General features: G+C 41.5%; 1 protein-coding gene across 1 annotated transcript in view; it reads right to left on the reverse strand.

Annotated features, from left to right (window-relative positions):
• The window catches only part of EP300 (E1A binding protein p300), a 61,326-nt gene that overhangs the window by 25,122 nt on the left and 20,948 nt on the right, over positions 1-15,256 (reverse strand). Inside the window, exons 4-14 of the mRNA XM_030469456.1 lie at positions 11,476-11,652; positions 8,672-8,933; positions 7,795-7,908; positions 6,653-6,889; positions 5,187-5,280; positions 4,720-4,854; positions 4,235-4,352; positions 3,826-4,000; positions 1,806-1,883; positions 868-977; positions 249-404 (exon numbers count right to left, since the gene is read on the reverse strand). Coding sequence (XP_030325316.1) covers positions 249-404; positions 868-977; positions 1,806-1,883; positions 3,826-4,000; positions 4,235-4,352; positions 4,720-4,854; positions 5,187-5,280; positions 6,653-6,889; positions 7,795-7,908; positions 8,672-8,933; positions 11,476-11,652 — 1,656 coding nt within the window. The remainder of the gene's footprint in view (positions 1-248; positions 405-867; positions 978-1,805; positions 1,884-3,825; positions 4,001-4,234; positions 4,353-4,719; positions 4,855-5,186; positions 5,281-6,652; positions 6,890-7,794; positions 7,909-8,671; positions 8,934-11,475; positions 11,653-15,256) is intronic.

A 15,256-nucleotide genomic window follows, 5' to 3' on the forward strand; every position in this document is an offset into this window, starting at 1 on the left:
GCTTCGCTGTTCAGCAAAATATTCTTAACTACTGCATACTGAGTAACAATTTCTTCTTTGCTCCATAAAAATCAAACTTTTCCCAGAGCAACAACAAGAAAATGCAGAGTGTCAATAAATACATTTGGTTGACTACAATTCCAAAAGCATCTTGAGAAAACAAGTAATTCTCCATTACTAGAAACCAAACAATGAAAGCAGTATATGACAGAGCCCACTGACACCTCTTTCAGATATCAGAAACTTACTTGAGAAACTGGTGTCTGATTGCCAGGCTGAGTCATGGGCATGCTTGCTGTGTTCATTCCTGGGGAAGAAGCCGGGAACTGGGTCTGTTGTAGAAACTGATTCTGACCAGAAGGCTGGCCAACTCCTGGTTGCTGCATACGTGAAGGAAATCCCATCTGTTGGAAAAGAAAGGAACTCATTTCATATAAAGTACATACATCTCCAGTATGTTCGATAAAAAAACCCCACATTTATCTTGTTGCAGAAGTTGATGCTTGATGCTTATCTGTAGGCTACAATACGTCTGCTTACAGCTCCTCTCAAAAGAGAAATTATGATTTCCCTTGTAAGCAAAGGAAAATGATGCCGATTTCAGATTGGGACTGCAACTCGAGATATTTTTTTTTTGTTCCTTGTTTTAAGGATGCAACGGCACAAAAAGCCACTTAAATTTCACTTTTTAGGCAATTGTTACCAAGATCAAAAGGCTTACCAGACAAATCTTTCAGTGAAGATGTGAAGTGAGTAACAGAAGGGTCAAGAGATGGAAGAAACAATGCTTGACTTTGAAAGTTTCTCTTGTTTACTGAAGGAAACCACAACCAAGAGAAGTGAGCCCCAGAGGGCAGGGGGACTGACCTGGTTCATGGTCCCGGCCTGGCTTAGCTGTCCAGGGTGCTGAAGAGGAGGGGTTTGGCGGGGTCCCATCGGTGACAGCTGCATGTTCATCTGCCCAAATTGATTCATTCCTGTGTATTAGTGCCAAAAAAAAAAAAAAAAAAAAAAAAAAAGACACTTATAAGCAAAGGCCTGAATTCTTCTTTGGGAACCATTGAACATTTGGAGAAGAAATGCCGACAGTCTCTTCCTAATCTCTTTTTCTAGCAACCTGTTTTCCAGCATGCAATACGATGAAGCATTTCTTCCTATCAACCAGTTACACGGTGTGATTTTAAATATCAAGTGTCCAAGTTACCACATTCCTTCAGAACACAGACTTTTTTCCCCCCTAGTCTTGCTTCCACTGTTATCTAAGCTCTGAAGTCTAAAAACTACCAGAATACATGATAAATGACCAGAAGGGTCACATCTGCTGCTGAAGATCAGTTTTCTGTAGGAAGTTGCATTATTTTAATTACATATTAGAAATTATCCCAAACTGCATCTTCACTTCCTTAAGAACTTCATAGCTTGGCTACAATACTTCTTGAATATGTAACAAAGGTTCTACCCCTTTCTTCTGAGCAATCTTCACTCTACCATCACCATGTCCTCATCTAAGCTGACTGGTCCTACCCTGTTTGGTCCTACCTACTGACCCCACGATCCTATCTCATGATCAAAAGTTCTAATGGCATCGATTCTTTTTTGAACACTGCAGCAGCAAACATGCAGCTCTTAAATTCACAATATCATAAAATGCTATTAGATATATATAGAGGTAAGAATTATACAATATAAAAAGCTATTTTCTTAACCATACAGAAAAAACACAGATGAAACAAGGGCTATGACACTTCAGCAAGAGCTGCCAAGTTCCAAGATGCCTTTAAAATCCCAGTAGCAACTCTTCTTACCTGGCTGTGCCTGCATGCGATTCATCATCTGGTTTGGCACATTGGCACGTATCAGGGTTGGATCAGGAAGAGGACCATCTGGAAAAAAAGATATTTCAATGAGATTACAGCATTTAGAAGACCACCACATTTTCTCCACCAAGCGTTTTAGTGAAATTGAAGACTAAACTTCCGTGTTTAAAAAAAAAAAAATGTACTGACACAGTCCAGTAACTCTGAACGTTCTTGATGAGTCCTCAAAGTGTGAAGCAAAACTAGAAACTTCCTTGAATACAGAAGCACATCCCACTGACAGAAAGCCTCCAACTACAGTTGCCGTTCAGAAATTGAGGGCAAATTTGAGATATGTTATCAAGGTACAATAATGAGATCAGTAGCTCACGAGCATTACAGTCCACATGAACCTCTGCGCTCAGAGTATTTATCAAACCTCTGAAGTTTGAGAACTACCAGAATACATACCAAATAACCAAAGGTGTCCTATATACTGCTGAAGATCAACTTTCTGCAGAAATTACAGCTAATAAAGTCACTGCATCAACCTTTAAGAATCTTTCTTGGATCTTGGTAATGCACCTTGGTAAGACCCAATTCTGACTTCAAGCATAAAAAGACACAGAATTGGGCTTACCAAGATATGCTCAAACTTAAGCAGGAAAAAAGTAATTTGGATGAAGATTCTTGTAGCATATGCCTGGAGGTACTGGATCTTTCTGCAGTGGTGTGTGTCCTCAGATGACTAATTCAAATTTTGACCCTATCTTCTTAGACAACTTATTACATCACTAACAACTACACATCCGTTTCCATGAAGTGCCTTAACAACTCTGTTCTTAACTGTAGAGCTATCTAAGAACATGCAAGACTGAAAGAATCAAGGAGAAAAAGTCTCTTGAGAAGGAGCTCTCAGGAGAGACGGTCATGTGGGGGGAGGAAGAAGGGCAATACTCTAGAAAATATGTTTGTAGAACTGTTGTGCTGCATTATAAGAAAGACTACTTCAGGCTCCAGAGTTGTCAGAATTAGAAGAAAAAAGTCCAACCACATATGGAAGCAGACTGTGGCTCAAAGAGATAACAAAAAACCCCAAATGTTGTCTATTACAATTATATCAGAGTATGGGATGGAATTTAGAAATGTACAGTTTTAAATCCTGCATTTCATTATTGGACTTAACTGGAAATAAAAGATTACAATGTCAGCAGATGCCTCTCTCCACTCTTTAAGCAGAAATACCACCCATAATAATTTGTGTTACCTTTTTTTATCTCTTGACCAAATCAAAATATACTAGACACCTGACAGCACCTTGCCCCTTCCCAGTGCTGTAAAGAGATACTACACTCTTTTGCAGCATGACAGCTTTGATCATTAACATGAACTACTGTGAAACAGAAGACAGATGCATGGGGAAAAAAAGTCAAATCTGGTTTTCACTGCATGCTGGAAAGGCCATTTGCCCAAAAACCAAAAAACACAAACAAAAAACCAAACCTAACCAAACCAAAACCAAAAACAACAAAATGGCAACAAAGACACCCCACAGTAGCATCTAAACTTTCCAAGGCATAAATACCTAAACATTTCAATCATATTATCTGCTTAGCAACAGAAGTAATAGCTATGATTTGAAACATCACACAACTGAATATTATGAAAATATATTTCTCTTCAAGTAACTGAAGATATTATTAAATTTATTCTAGAGGCGAGTATAATGAGACATTCTACAACACTAAGGATGCAACTTTCATTTCCTCCACCATCTAAGTAGGCTTAAAACTTAACAGTATTTCCATTTGTTCAGAAGACTTAAGGTTTTTGGATAAACTATGGTCATTAATTAACATATAAGCCAAGCAAAGACTTTGCAAGTACTTTTGAACAAAGACAAAGTTCTGTTTAAGTTTGAGCAAGTAAGGGACCTATGAAACAAGACAGACAAAAGAGTAACCAGCCTAACAAAATGACAACATAGCATTCCCCTACACCAGGTAGTCAGTAACCCCACTGTTCTTACTTGCAGACATCCCTGGCTGTGGCTGTCCCATGTTGGGCCCTTGATTCATAGGAGCCTGTGGCATGCCTGGAGCATTTGGGATCATGTTTTGCTTCTGTAGTCTGGTTCTTCGTTTCTCCTCCAACTCCTTCTGAATCTTATAGATCTTCTCTGCCAGCAGGTGATAGTACTCTGCCTGTTGGGGACAAATAAAAGTCAGGAAAGAAGATGAAACACGCATTAACTAAAGGCAACAGGTCACAGTGATCCAAGCTTGCAAAACAGCCTCACGCACACACATTTCAGCAGCTCCTGAACACACACTCCCTCAGCTTGACTCTCATTTCTGCTTTCACTCCTATTCCTCCACAACTACAATGGGACTGAGGCAGACAAACACACAACTGGACAATAGAGGATGGCCCCTCACCCTGCTGTTTGCTGATTCATACATATCTCCTTCCACCTTCCGAGCATACGCCACAAGATTCTCCATACGCCGATCCTTCAGTGCTGCAGGGTCAGGAGTAGGAAATATGGCTTGGACTCTAGTGGGAGGGAAAAATACACACGTGTGATTAGGATGTACCCAGCCCAGGACATCAGCACTAACCCCAAAGACCTGAACACAAAGAAGCAAGCAAATCTTACGGCAGAGTGCAGCACTGAGGATGACAGACTGCTCCCAGGGACATGCAGATGGATCAGGTACAGAGCGGGACAGTTAAAATGCAACAGCCCCAGTGCAGCAGATGAAGCTCCTTTTGGGCTTCTGTTTTCTCGTGGACCTTGACAAAACTCATTCCCTGGCCCTCTAGGTTGGCAAAGCCAGGCTTCCTCCTGCCCCCCCCCCCCCCCCCACCTCAGAGGCAGCAACTCACCTAACTGGAGATTATTTTGGTATAAGCTACTCACAATTTATGAACAAGGTGGTTTCGGAGATCCTGAGTAATGTCTTCATGCCATTGCTTTCGAATTCCGGTATTGGATGGTTGAGCTGTTGGCATGGCTCCCAAACTGGCAACATTGGCGCTTTCACTCATCATGGGGCTTCAAAAACAGAGCAAGAATTGAGGGCAAAAGTCTAGCCCAAGCTTAGTCATCTTACAGTCATAGTCTCTTTTAGAATAATGTTAGGACAAAGTGCTAGTTCAGCCATTCCCTAATCAATGGACAAACTCTGCAGAAATAGCTGCACAGACACCAAAACAACGCCGTGAAAGAGTACATGCTGTCCTACCCAAGGATTTGGAAAATTGTAACAAAAGCTACAAAATCCAAAGGGAGAGATAGCCATCAATGGCATTTACCCCACTGATTATGCAAGTACCACCATGAGATTACAACAAAATCACTGGGGTGCAAAGAATAATTCAACTTACTTTTGAGAATTCATGCTTGAATGTAACATTGAGTCAGGAAGCAAATTAGAGGTTTGAACCCCTACTCCTCCATTCACTCCCATTGGATTTGCACCTGGAAAACAGAACAATATGTATTCTTAAATAAGCCCATTTACTGTGCAAAATCAGTGAATGTTTTGCAATAACAAGGGTCTAGGCTTTCTAGTATTTTGTTTCTCCTGAAGGGAGTTTAATTACCGGTTGCTTGCTTTATCCTCTTCCTTTTACAATCTTAGAAAAAGTCTGAGGCACAACACTGGTAATGTCCAAGTGAAGCATCACAACACATCACTCCTCTGCACATCTCTCCCGAACTTCTCAAAACCCAAGCAATTTCAATTTGCTGCAAACATTATGGCTCTTTTATGGGACATCCTAACTCAAAATTCACCATTACTAACCACTTCTGGGTTTTTTTGTTTAGAAGAAGTTGGAAGTTTTTGTCATTCAGAGGCTTAGAATATACATTCACAAAGGATTTAAAAAATTTTAAAAATCCCTACCATCTGACAAGCTCCCCTCTCCCCTGCTCCATACTTAAGGATTTTACGACTAACATGATAGTACAATGATTGTACTACTGAAGGAAAAACTGACAATACTATGCAGAAACACCCTGTATTATTTTGTTATATACCAAAATCTGCTTTAATAATCACAGCATATCTTAACCATCAGAAAAAATAGCCTGTTTTCTTCATGCACTACAGTTAAGACACAAATAGCAAAGAAAAATGCAGCTCATTTTTGTCTGTATCACTTTGTGAAGCTGAAAGTAGCATGAAGTCATTACCAGGCTTCTCATGTTAGGACACCTAAATCTTACAGATTCTGTATTTCAAGCAAAATTAAACACGGCACACAAGAGAAATCAACTGAAATCAAGTGGTATTCAGCTTAATACATACCTCTAATATCACAACCAAGTGCTTAAGTCTTCATAAAACTGCCTGCTGCCTCCAGCCTCCCTTCCCTTCATTCTCCTTCTCAATTTTTTTTTGCCATCTGAGAGCAAGCTGGTGTAGAACACAGCTTTCAACCTTTGCCTTAAGTCTCCCTTTTTAACTGCCAAAATCAAACATTTGCTTGATTTACTTAGGCCTGCACCTTTCCACACTGCAGTCCTCACTATATCCTGCTACTTCTCCTAAACTAGCCCTATTGTTATGCAGACCACAATAATTCCTACCTCACCTGTTGTAAAATCATTTTTCTGAAGAAGATACTTTTCCCAGATGAACTTGTTCTCCAAGGAAGGCATCAGGGCCCCCTAACATTCCTGTTTCACTAGGCAGCTTGCCATGTCAAGTAAAAAATACCTCAAAGCCATACCTTTTGCAAATCAACTAGCTTTATTAAGCTACTAAGTTACAAGAAACTCCATTAAAAATAGCATGGCAAAGTTGCTTGTAGTTTGTGTTTTAACACTTAAGAGATAAACTTACTCATGGGATTCATAGGGCGCAGACCCTGGGGTGACTGTCCTTGTTGCTGATTCTTTACTTGAGCCTGGGGCTGTGTCTGCATCTGGTTGCCTTGATAGGTCAGTCCAAGGGCTGCATAAGCTCTCTCAATGGAGCTGGGGTCTATCTGACTGGTAGTGTTTAAGCTGGGTGTTGTCTGCTGCCCCACACCCACGGAGCCTGTGTTTGCAAGTCCTACCGCAGCTCCACCCAGTAGTGCTGGAAGAGATGTACAAAGTCAGTAAGGGCAGCAGGAGGTAGCCAAATTGGTCCACAAAACAGAGAAAGAACATAAAAAGTGCACCGACTGTTCACAACTAAAACATGTCCTTCTAGGAGCATGCAGAGAAGAAGCCAAGTCTGGAAAACCTGTCATGAAATGGAGACAAGTTTTGACCCAACCACCCATTTCACCAAAACACCAAAAACGGTGTTTTCTGTTGAGAGAAAATCCCATTTTTAAGCATTTAGGACACATCTGTTAGCTTCAAACTGAAAACAGAGGTGGACCACGTCACAGAGGCTGAAGGCAAAAGTGCACATACAGGTCTTCAATCACCACCGTAATACTTTTTTTTTTCCCCTCCTTTAATTTTCTTAAAACAGGAAACATCTCAGTTGACATGAGTCATGAGAAAAACTCTAAGTAACATTAAGAAAGGAGAAAAAAAACATCCATGTAACACAACAAAAATCTTGCCAAAGATGTTGACAGGAAGAACAAAGAGACACAATGAGAAGGGGAAAGAGACATCTGATACAAATGATGAAGACATAACCAAATATCAGAGCTGAAATAACACAACTGTCTGTGTGTGCACATCTGTCTCCAGAACCTGGCTAACTGGAAGAGGTGATAGTGAAGAGCTCATCATTTGAGAGAGGTATGACTTGTCTACCCTTACCATTTTCCTGACAGAAAAATCAAATGACATTAGAAAGGTTCCACAAACACTAGCTATCAGAGATAGAGAAATGCTCTGCAATTCTCAAGCAAGACAGAAATCACATTGCATATTTCCAGGTTTGAGAGCATCACCACTATCACCTGGATGCAAGGAGTTTTAACTCTTAATATACATTTTATGATTTATCCAATACACAGAACTCCTCAGTAGACTTACATTGTTGATTTCTTTTGTCCCCAGCATTTTTGAGAGGCAAACACACAGGACAGTCATGTCTCGTACAATTCTTCCAGTGAGAGATGATTTGTCGGGAAGACGCGCAATGTGCCACTGAGAAAGGGAGAGGAATGAAAAACTTCACCAACTACTGTGAGTATCTCCACGTGGTCAACACAAATTCAGTAGGGAGGAGGAACTGCTTCTCTCAGGGCACACATCTTTCTCAACACACGTCAGTAAAGTATTACTTGAAAAAGTTGAGCAGTAACTAGCCATGAAAATGCATCCAGGTTTCTTAAAGTACTATTAGCTCAACTAAAGCTTACTTGAAAACTCTTGTTATACACCCAAGCCTTCATTTCCATGGCTTGAAGGATAATACCATATACATCAGGCAGACTGTACCAAGCAAATGAGATTACCAGCAACTGGCACAACCCAGATGAGCCTAGGCTACCAAAAGAGCCACATAATTTTCCTTGGATACTAGGGTAGACTAAGAGTTCACCAGTGTGAGTAGCAGCTTAATTCCTGGCTAGCCTACTGCTTGACATTTGTCTCAATTTTAAGAGAGACAGGTAGGCTCCTACTTGCAGATTCCTGCTTTGAGTCTACCCTTATCAGTAGACAGCATCCAAAAGATCTTATGGTGAATTACACAGTTAAGCTCAAGATTTTTGCTCACCTCTTTGTGCAATCTTGCCTGCTTTAACTTGCCTAAACTTCAAAGGCTCAGAAGTTTATGATTTTCATTTCTAAGGGGACAGACAGGTTAAAGAACTACTTCTCAAGCCACCCACTAGTTCCCCAACTCTAAGAGCCCTTCGCACCCTGCAAATGCTGACCACATGCCTATATCTGCTCCTCCACTTACCCTGGCAAGATTTGCCAGCCTGACAATGTGTCATGTGGTTCAGGACATTCTTCATGGTTCTGCAATGGGGAAGGTTGCACTGTCGCACCTCCCCGTTAGCCTGTTCTCGCCGCTGACACTTGTGAGCATGTAAGAGGAGAACCAGTTGCTGCTGAATGAGTTTGCGTTTTTCTGGATCTGCTGTCGGTGCTCCAGACCCCATTCCTTGAGAAGCTGCTGGCCCCATCCCAGCTTGCTGAACTTGGGGAGCCTGCTGCTGGCCCTGGAGAAGGGGGAAAGGAAATTCTGAGAATAATCCACTTAGCAAGTAAACAACAACGAAATCAAATAAGAGAAACAACTACTATATTCTGTGATTAAGTGAATAACCCACCTATCTGTAGTTCTGGATGACTCATTAAATATACCCCTTAGCAACAGTCCTGGCAATAATTCTCTTGTCAGTGACAATTTCCTCCCCATATCGCTCTCCTATTTCTAGCTCTTGCCTTATCAAAGACCAGCAGAACTTTGCACATGCTGACAGCTTGATGTGCAGTGCTAGGCCAACCAGAAAACATTAGTAGCACTTAAGCATCAAATCTCCTGATTTTGTGGGCAAGGAAGTTGAACCCAGAATCCAAAGGTTCAAAATCCTTGCATTCACAAATGGAAGAAAGCATTTTTAAGAGTGAACAGTATTCCCTCTTCTTTCATGATAAGATGCTTCAATTTGACTGTTCCTAGAAGAGGAGAATAAAGGGAAAGTTATGAAAACCTTCTTCCATTGGGAAACTTGCATGTAGGAATTTGAAAAAAGCATCTCTAGTCTCTGATAAAGATGAAGCACAAGATCAGGATGATACATGCTACAGAAGCACTGCCAAGCAAGGCAACATCTAGTACTTCTTCTGTACTTTGCATGTTTCTTCAGACTTCTTTATATTTCTTCCAGGTGACACTCTAGGAGTACTCAAAGATGAGAGGCTCAGGGAGTCTGTGTTGCTTACACTTCAGTTCAACAGCTTTCAGTTTCTAACAGACTCCTCACAGATGGTTTTTGAGGCTATTTCTGGAGAACACCAGATTTTGAGAGCTCAGCTACCTGCATTCCTAAGCCTCAGTTATCCCATGGCTCTTCAATACTTTTCATTTTACAAGGAGACTTGACCAATTACTCAAGTCCCCCCAGGGTTTGTATATGCTCCAATTTGACCATAATGGCCTTCTTTGCAGCTTGTTCTAAGCCACAACTGAGATAGCAGCAACTTTTCATCCCTTGGTTCAGCTGGGTAGCAGTTCAACTTCAAAAGAGTTATATTCTCTGCACTGAACACAAGCTTGACAGCTGGAGTTCTGAACAGCAAGTTTTCGCTGCTTCTTTATTGGTTCACACAATCAACTGCTTTGCTAGACTTCTAATGTTTCATACTCAACTTAAGAAAAAAAATTTAAAAAAACCCTCTCAGCATTGAGCTCTTTTGAATTCAAAGGTTCAAAAGGTTACCTGGAAATGGTTTAATAAAGTTAAGAAATACACACTCCTGGGGGGTGTGATATTTGAACCAAGGAGAAACATAAGTGTTATTTAGAAATGTGAATCTGTGTTCCAAATTAAAAAAAAAAAAAATCAGTGCAGAAAGAGACAGGAAGTTGCATGTCATACCCCTAACCAATTTAAGCTTTGAAAATAAGAAAAATGCATTCAGCCACCAGTGTTAAGCTCAAGCTGGGGAACCTAATGTTAATAACTGACATTCATAAGCTTGGACCACCCACTTTTTGGCCATCCACTTTTCCCACCAGTCTTACTTCCCCGTTCCTTAAATTCTGCTGCACTAATGGGGGGGGGGCAGGAAGGGAGGGAAGGCAAAAGGGCTAACTACAGCAACCTCCAGTGAACAGCCAGGGAACCTCCAGCATCAGTACTGGTCTGTGTAATTTAGAACAGGAACAAACACATGACTGGAGATTCTAAGCTCTACCACACATACTGGAGAAGGAGTAGTTCTCTCTCTCCCAAAAGCATCAGTGAGTATGAACAGGAAAATAATCCTCAGAACAAATCTACAATGAGAAGAAGGGGCCCAATACACCAGCCACATGAGAGGGGATGGTAGAAGAGCAAAGATGTCCAAATAGGGCAACCAGGCTGGTGAAGGGACTCGAGCACAGACCCTATGAGAGGCTGAGGGAGCTGGGGCTGTTCAGCCTGAAGAAGAGGCAGCTCAGGGGAGACCTCATCACTCTCTACAACTCCCTGAAAGGAGCCCCCCTGTAGCCAGGGGGGGGTTGGTCTCTTTTCCCAGGCAACTCTCAGCAAGACAAGAGGGCACGGTCTTAAGTTGTGCCAGAGGAAGTTTAGGTTGGACATTAGAAAGAATTTCTTTATGGAAAGGGTGATCAGACATTGGAATGGGCTGCCCACGGAAGTAGTGGATTCTCCATCCCTGGAGATATTTAAAAAGAGACTGGATGTGGCACTCAGTGCCATGGTCTGGTAACTGCAGCAGTAGTGGATCAAGGGTTGGACTCGATGATCTCTGAGGTCCCTTCCAACCCAGCCAATTCTATGATAGGTGGCAAAGCTCACTTCAGTTAAGGAGTTACATTTTATTTTAATTTTGTCAACAGAGATAGCACAACTCAACCCTCTCCTTCATATCAGCCTTTTTAGGAGTTGAAGTGCTTCCATGATGTGTGGATTCAGAGTACACACCCAGTACTGACACTGGCTATGACAGCAGCAAAAGCCATCATCATAACAGCAGAGCTAAACTTTGGTCTATTACAACATTTCTGGAGACATCTTTCATTGTACTTACCATGTTAGGCATTCCAGCCCCAGGAACTGGCTTCTTGTCCATTGGAAACTGTGGTAAGCTATTCTGCAGTCCAGCTTTATTCTGCATCTGTGGCCCAAGTCCACTGGCTCCAATCTGCTGCCCAGTATTCTGACTATATGGCTGACCATAAGGATTGGGATTGCTCATCATTCCCATCTAGGAAATAAAACAGTAAGATGCTCAAGTAAGATAGCTAAAGTTGACAACGTATGGGGTAAATGAATACGTCAGAGAAGCAAGAGCAATCGCAGCCATGAACCAGCTGCAATGAAATACTGATCCTATTCCCTTGCTCCTTTATGTGCATTTACCCATCACACCAGTCCTCAACCAGGCAGTTCCTATGATCATAGCAAAGTCAATTTACCAATCTTTGAGGTCAATTCATTCAGAACTGGCCTGATTATTTCTTTAGAAAACCTTTTTTTAAACAGATTTCTCATTTCAGCTTTACCAATCACAAATTTGTACCATGCACTATATGACTCAAGTCTGGAAGAGTTTTTCTGCTCCCTGCATCTGTGCGAAGTCCAAATGGAGACAACTACCACCTTCATTCATATCAGCAGGGTTTATCCCAAAAACCTCCTACCCAACTGTCAGCACTCCCACAACTCCTCTCCAGACAGTTTTAACATTGCACGTCAGCATCTTCAGTACAAAACTGTTTTCACTTTAAGACTACAACACAGGCATAGGTAAAACCACAGGCGTGGGGCATGCCACACATAGTCACATGGGGAAAGTAACTTGTTTGCAGTGAGCAGTACCAGAGGTCAAAGGAGCCAGAAGGAAGGAACTCTGCAAACAAAACAAATCTATTGAACCATTCATCCACAGTGGAAGTAGATCTGTATTTCATACACTATGCATATTCAACAATTCTATGATACCAGAAGATACCCACTTGTTGCCTTAGAATGCTCCAGAACCTACAGAACACTTAGAAGCAATCTTGACAATAAAGCTGTTCATCCTGTGACATGTTTCTTCCATTCCTTGAAGTCCCATCTATTTTTTATGAGAAGTATGGCCTTTTAGGACCAAAACAACTAGGCAACCAAACAGAGGACCAGGAAAACCAGGTATCTTTTTTTTTAAATTACCAAGTTTTCATCACTACTCAGACAGGATCCTCAAGGAGCCATAACTCATTGTTATTGCCATAAAGGCACAAAAATACTTTAAAGACCTGTGGTGTCTCAACTCACATTAGTATTTGACTAGATATTGTTCAGCCTCCTTAATGTTTTAAGGGTTAAGTTTGGGCATTTTCCTGCATCCAAAGAAATGCATACAAGCTCCTGTGATAGGTTGTTTTCACTCACTCCTGCATTCATTCTCAAAGCATCCTCCTCCTAGTAGAAAAGCCTTGTTTCTGGTAATTTTGAAAGTACCAAGTTCCTCCAGCCTGCACAGAGATGAAACCTATGTGATCAGAGATTACCTGCAATTAGTCAAACACTTTCCTTTTACATGTTGTAATACCTGGCAATCCATTATAATAGCCTTCAGTCTGCATTTACAAAGTAAAGCAAGATCAAACCCAAGTTACAGGAAGAACAACATAAAATTCACTTAAGAAGCTGCCTCTTTAGATACCTGTTATGTATATGTATATATATGTGTGTACAAGTGAATTCACTTGAGGACAGCCCCCTCCTTCACACACAAGCAATAACCATTATCATACAGCAGTAATTCATTAGAGAGAAATTAAAAGTATCTCTACACATGGCAGATAAACAAACTATTCAATGATCAGGCAGAAATAAAAGTGTTTCCCTTTCTCTATCTCCCTTGGCATCACCTCTGCCGAGTCTTCCCTGCAATGAATACACAAAGTGACCATGAAGCAGCTGTTGCCAAACACTGAACAGGTAAGATTCAAACCTTTCCTACTTCTTCCTCAGGGCCCTAGTAAGATCTTATGTGCAAGTTGAGCAGAAATGGAAAGGGAGAAGAAAAGGACTCAGCAAACACACTTTCAGGAGTCTTCCCTATTGTCGATGCTGTCTCAAACCTCGGTGGAGGTCTGACAATGGGACTTCCTTAAGAAAAAAGATGTTTTCCTGTAAGATAGCCTGATCCCTTCAGCTCCAGAAAGTGTCTTGAAGGCAGATATATCCTCAAAACAAGAAATTTCTAGGTGAAGTTCATGTTCATTAACAATCTTAACCCCATAGTTAGACAACACCTGAGAACTAAAGCACAAGAGTATGTTGGCCATCGCTAGAACTGCCCTCACATGACTTCTGTGACTTCTGCAGCCTTAAAAAAAAAAAAAAAAAGAAATCTAACCAAAGAATTCAGAAGTGAAGGCTGAAGACATTTTCACACCCTGGGTGTGCAAAAACAGCCCCCTCAAACAAGGCTGTCTCCATGGCAGAAAAGAAGGACTCTACTCTTCCTAAGGCTGAGAACCATCATTTACCCAACCAAGGGACTTCCTCTATCCTGCTGTACTCAGGGACCCAGCAGTAGAAGGACAAAATGCCTGCTCACGAGCTGCTCCTGACATAGGTAATCCTCAGTTCCCCTACAGGAGAGACAGAGACAAGAGAAGCACAGGCCAGACTGGAGGGCAAGCACACCAAACTGACTCAGAAAAACATGCACTCAGGTGACACCTAAGAAGGCTAAAAACCAAAAGCCTCAAGGTCTCAAGGAACAAATCATCAGCCACCACTTGGTTCAGGTAACACTGACACCTGCCAGGTCCACCCACAGCTGAACCACACAGCAATGTACCCTGTTCCTACTGTCACAGACCTCCTACCCTGACACTAGCAACATGCATAAAAACTCCAGACTGAGTCAAAATAAAGATCATTTGTGAGATTCTTCACCTGGCAAGAGGCTGCCTTGTAACCCTGGCACAAGAAGCAGGAGCATGCTCATGTCATTTGCTTTGACATGTTAAGAAACATGAATATAAGAAAAACAAGCAGGAAGACATAGATGAGCTTGTTACTATAGAAGGAAGATAAAATAATCCCGTAGAATTTTATCAGTAGGGAATAACCAGAAATACTGACATATAGTTTATCATTATATTAATGAACTAGTGGAAGTGAAGGGTAAATATACAAGTGAGAGCAGAGGACCCAACCAAAGAAAGGTGCTCTTGGTACCACTGCATGAGACAAGTACGAGGCTTCACCTGCAATACCACGCAAAAACACATAAGGCTGAATCACAGCTACAAGTCAGTGACTGCAACCTCTACTCACTTCTTCCTGACCACCTCCTCCTTCCACTGCTCTTCCAATTTGTCATCTTATCCATCCCACCTGTTTTTTTTCTTCCTCTCCTCACAGCCTCTACTTGCTTTCATCATATATGCAAGGATTTGCACACAAGGAGGAGCAGACAGACATACACATCTCAGTAAAAGAGGAAGGAGGAGGAAGCAAGAAAAACAACAAAAAGACAATGATGTGTGGCTAATAGGTGGCAAAGGTAATCTCAAATGGCTTCAGCTTCTGCCTTTTTTTGCCTCCAAGGGAAGCTGGGGCTATCACTACCAAAATGGTGGAAGATGTGCACCTATCACCATGTAAACAGCATGGATGACATCCAGTTCAAGAAACATCCCAGTTCACAAGAATGAGCACCCTCAGACATGACTGCCCACAAGCTGCCCTCATCTGAGAAGAGCAGCTACCAGGGGAAGAAACCCCCAAAGTTTTGTTTTAATGCCATTAAGAACATGCATCTTCAGTTTGGAAAACAGTCAAGTAATTAACTCTACTTCTAG

Source organism: Calypte anna, chromosome 1, assembly GCF_003957555.1.
Source record: "Calypte anna isolate BGI_N300 chromosome 1, bCalAnn1_v1.p, whole genome shotgun sequence".
Classification (NCBI taxonomy): Eukaryota; Metazoa; Chordata; class Aves; order Apodiformes; family Trochilidae; genus Calypte; species Calypte anna.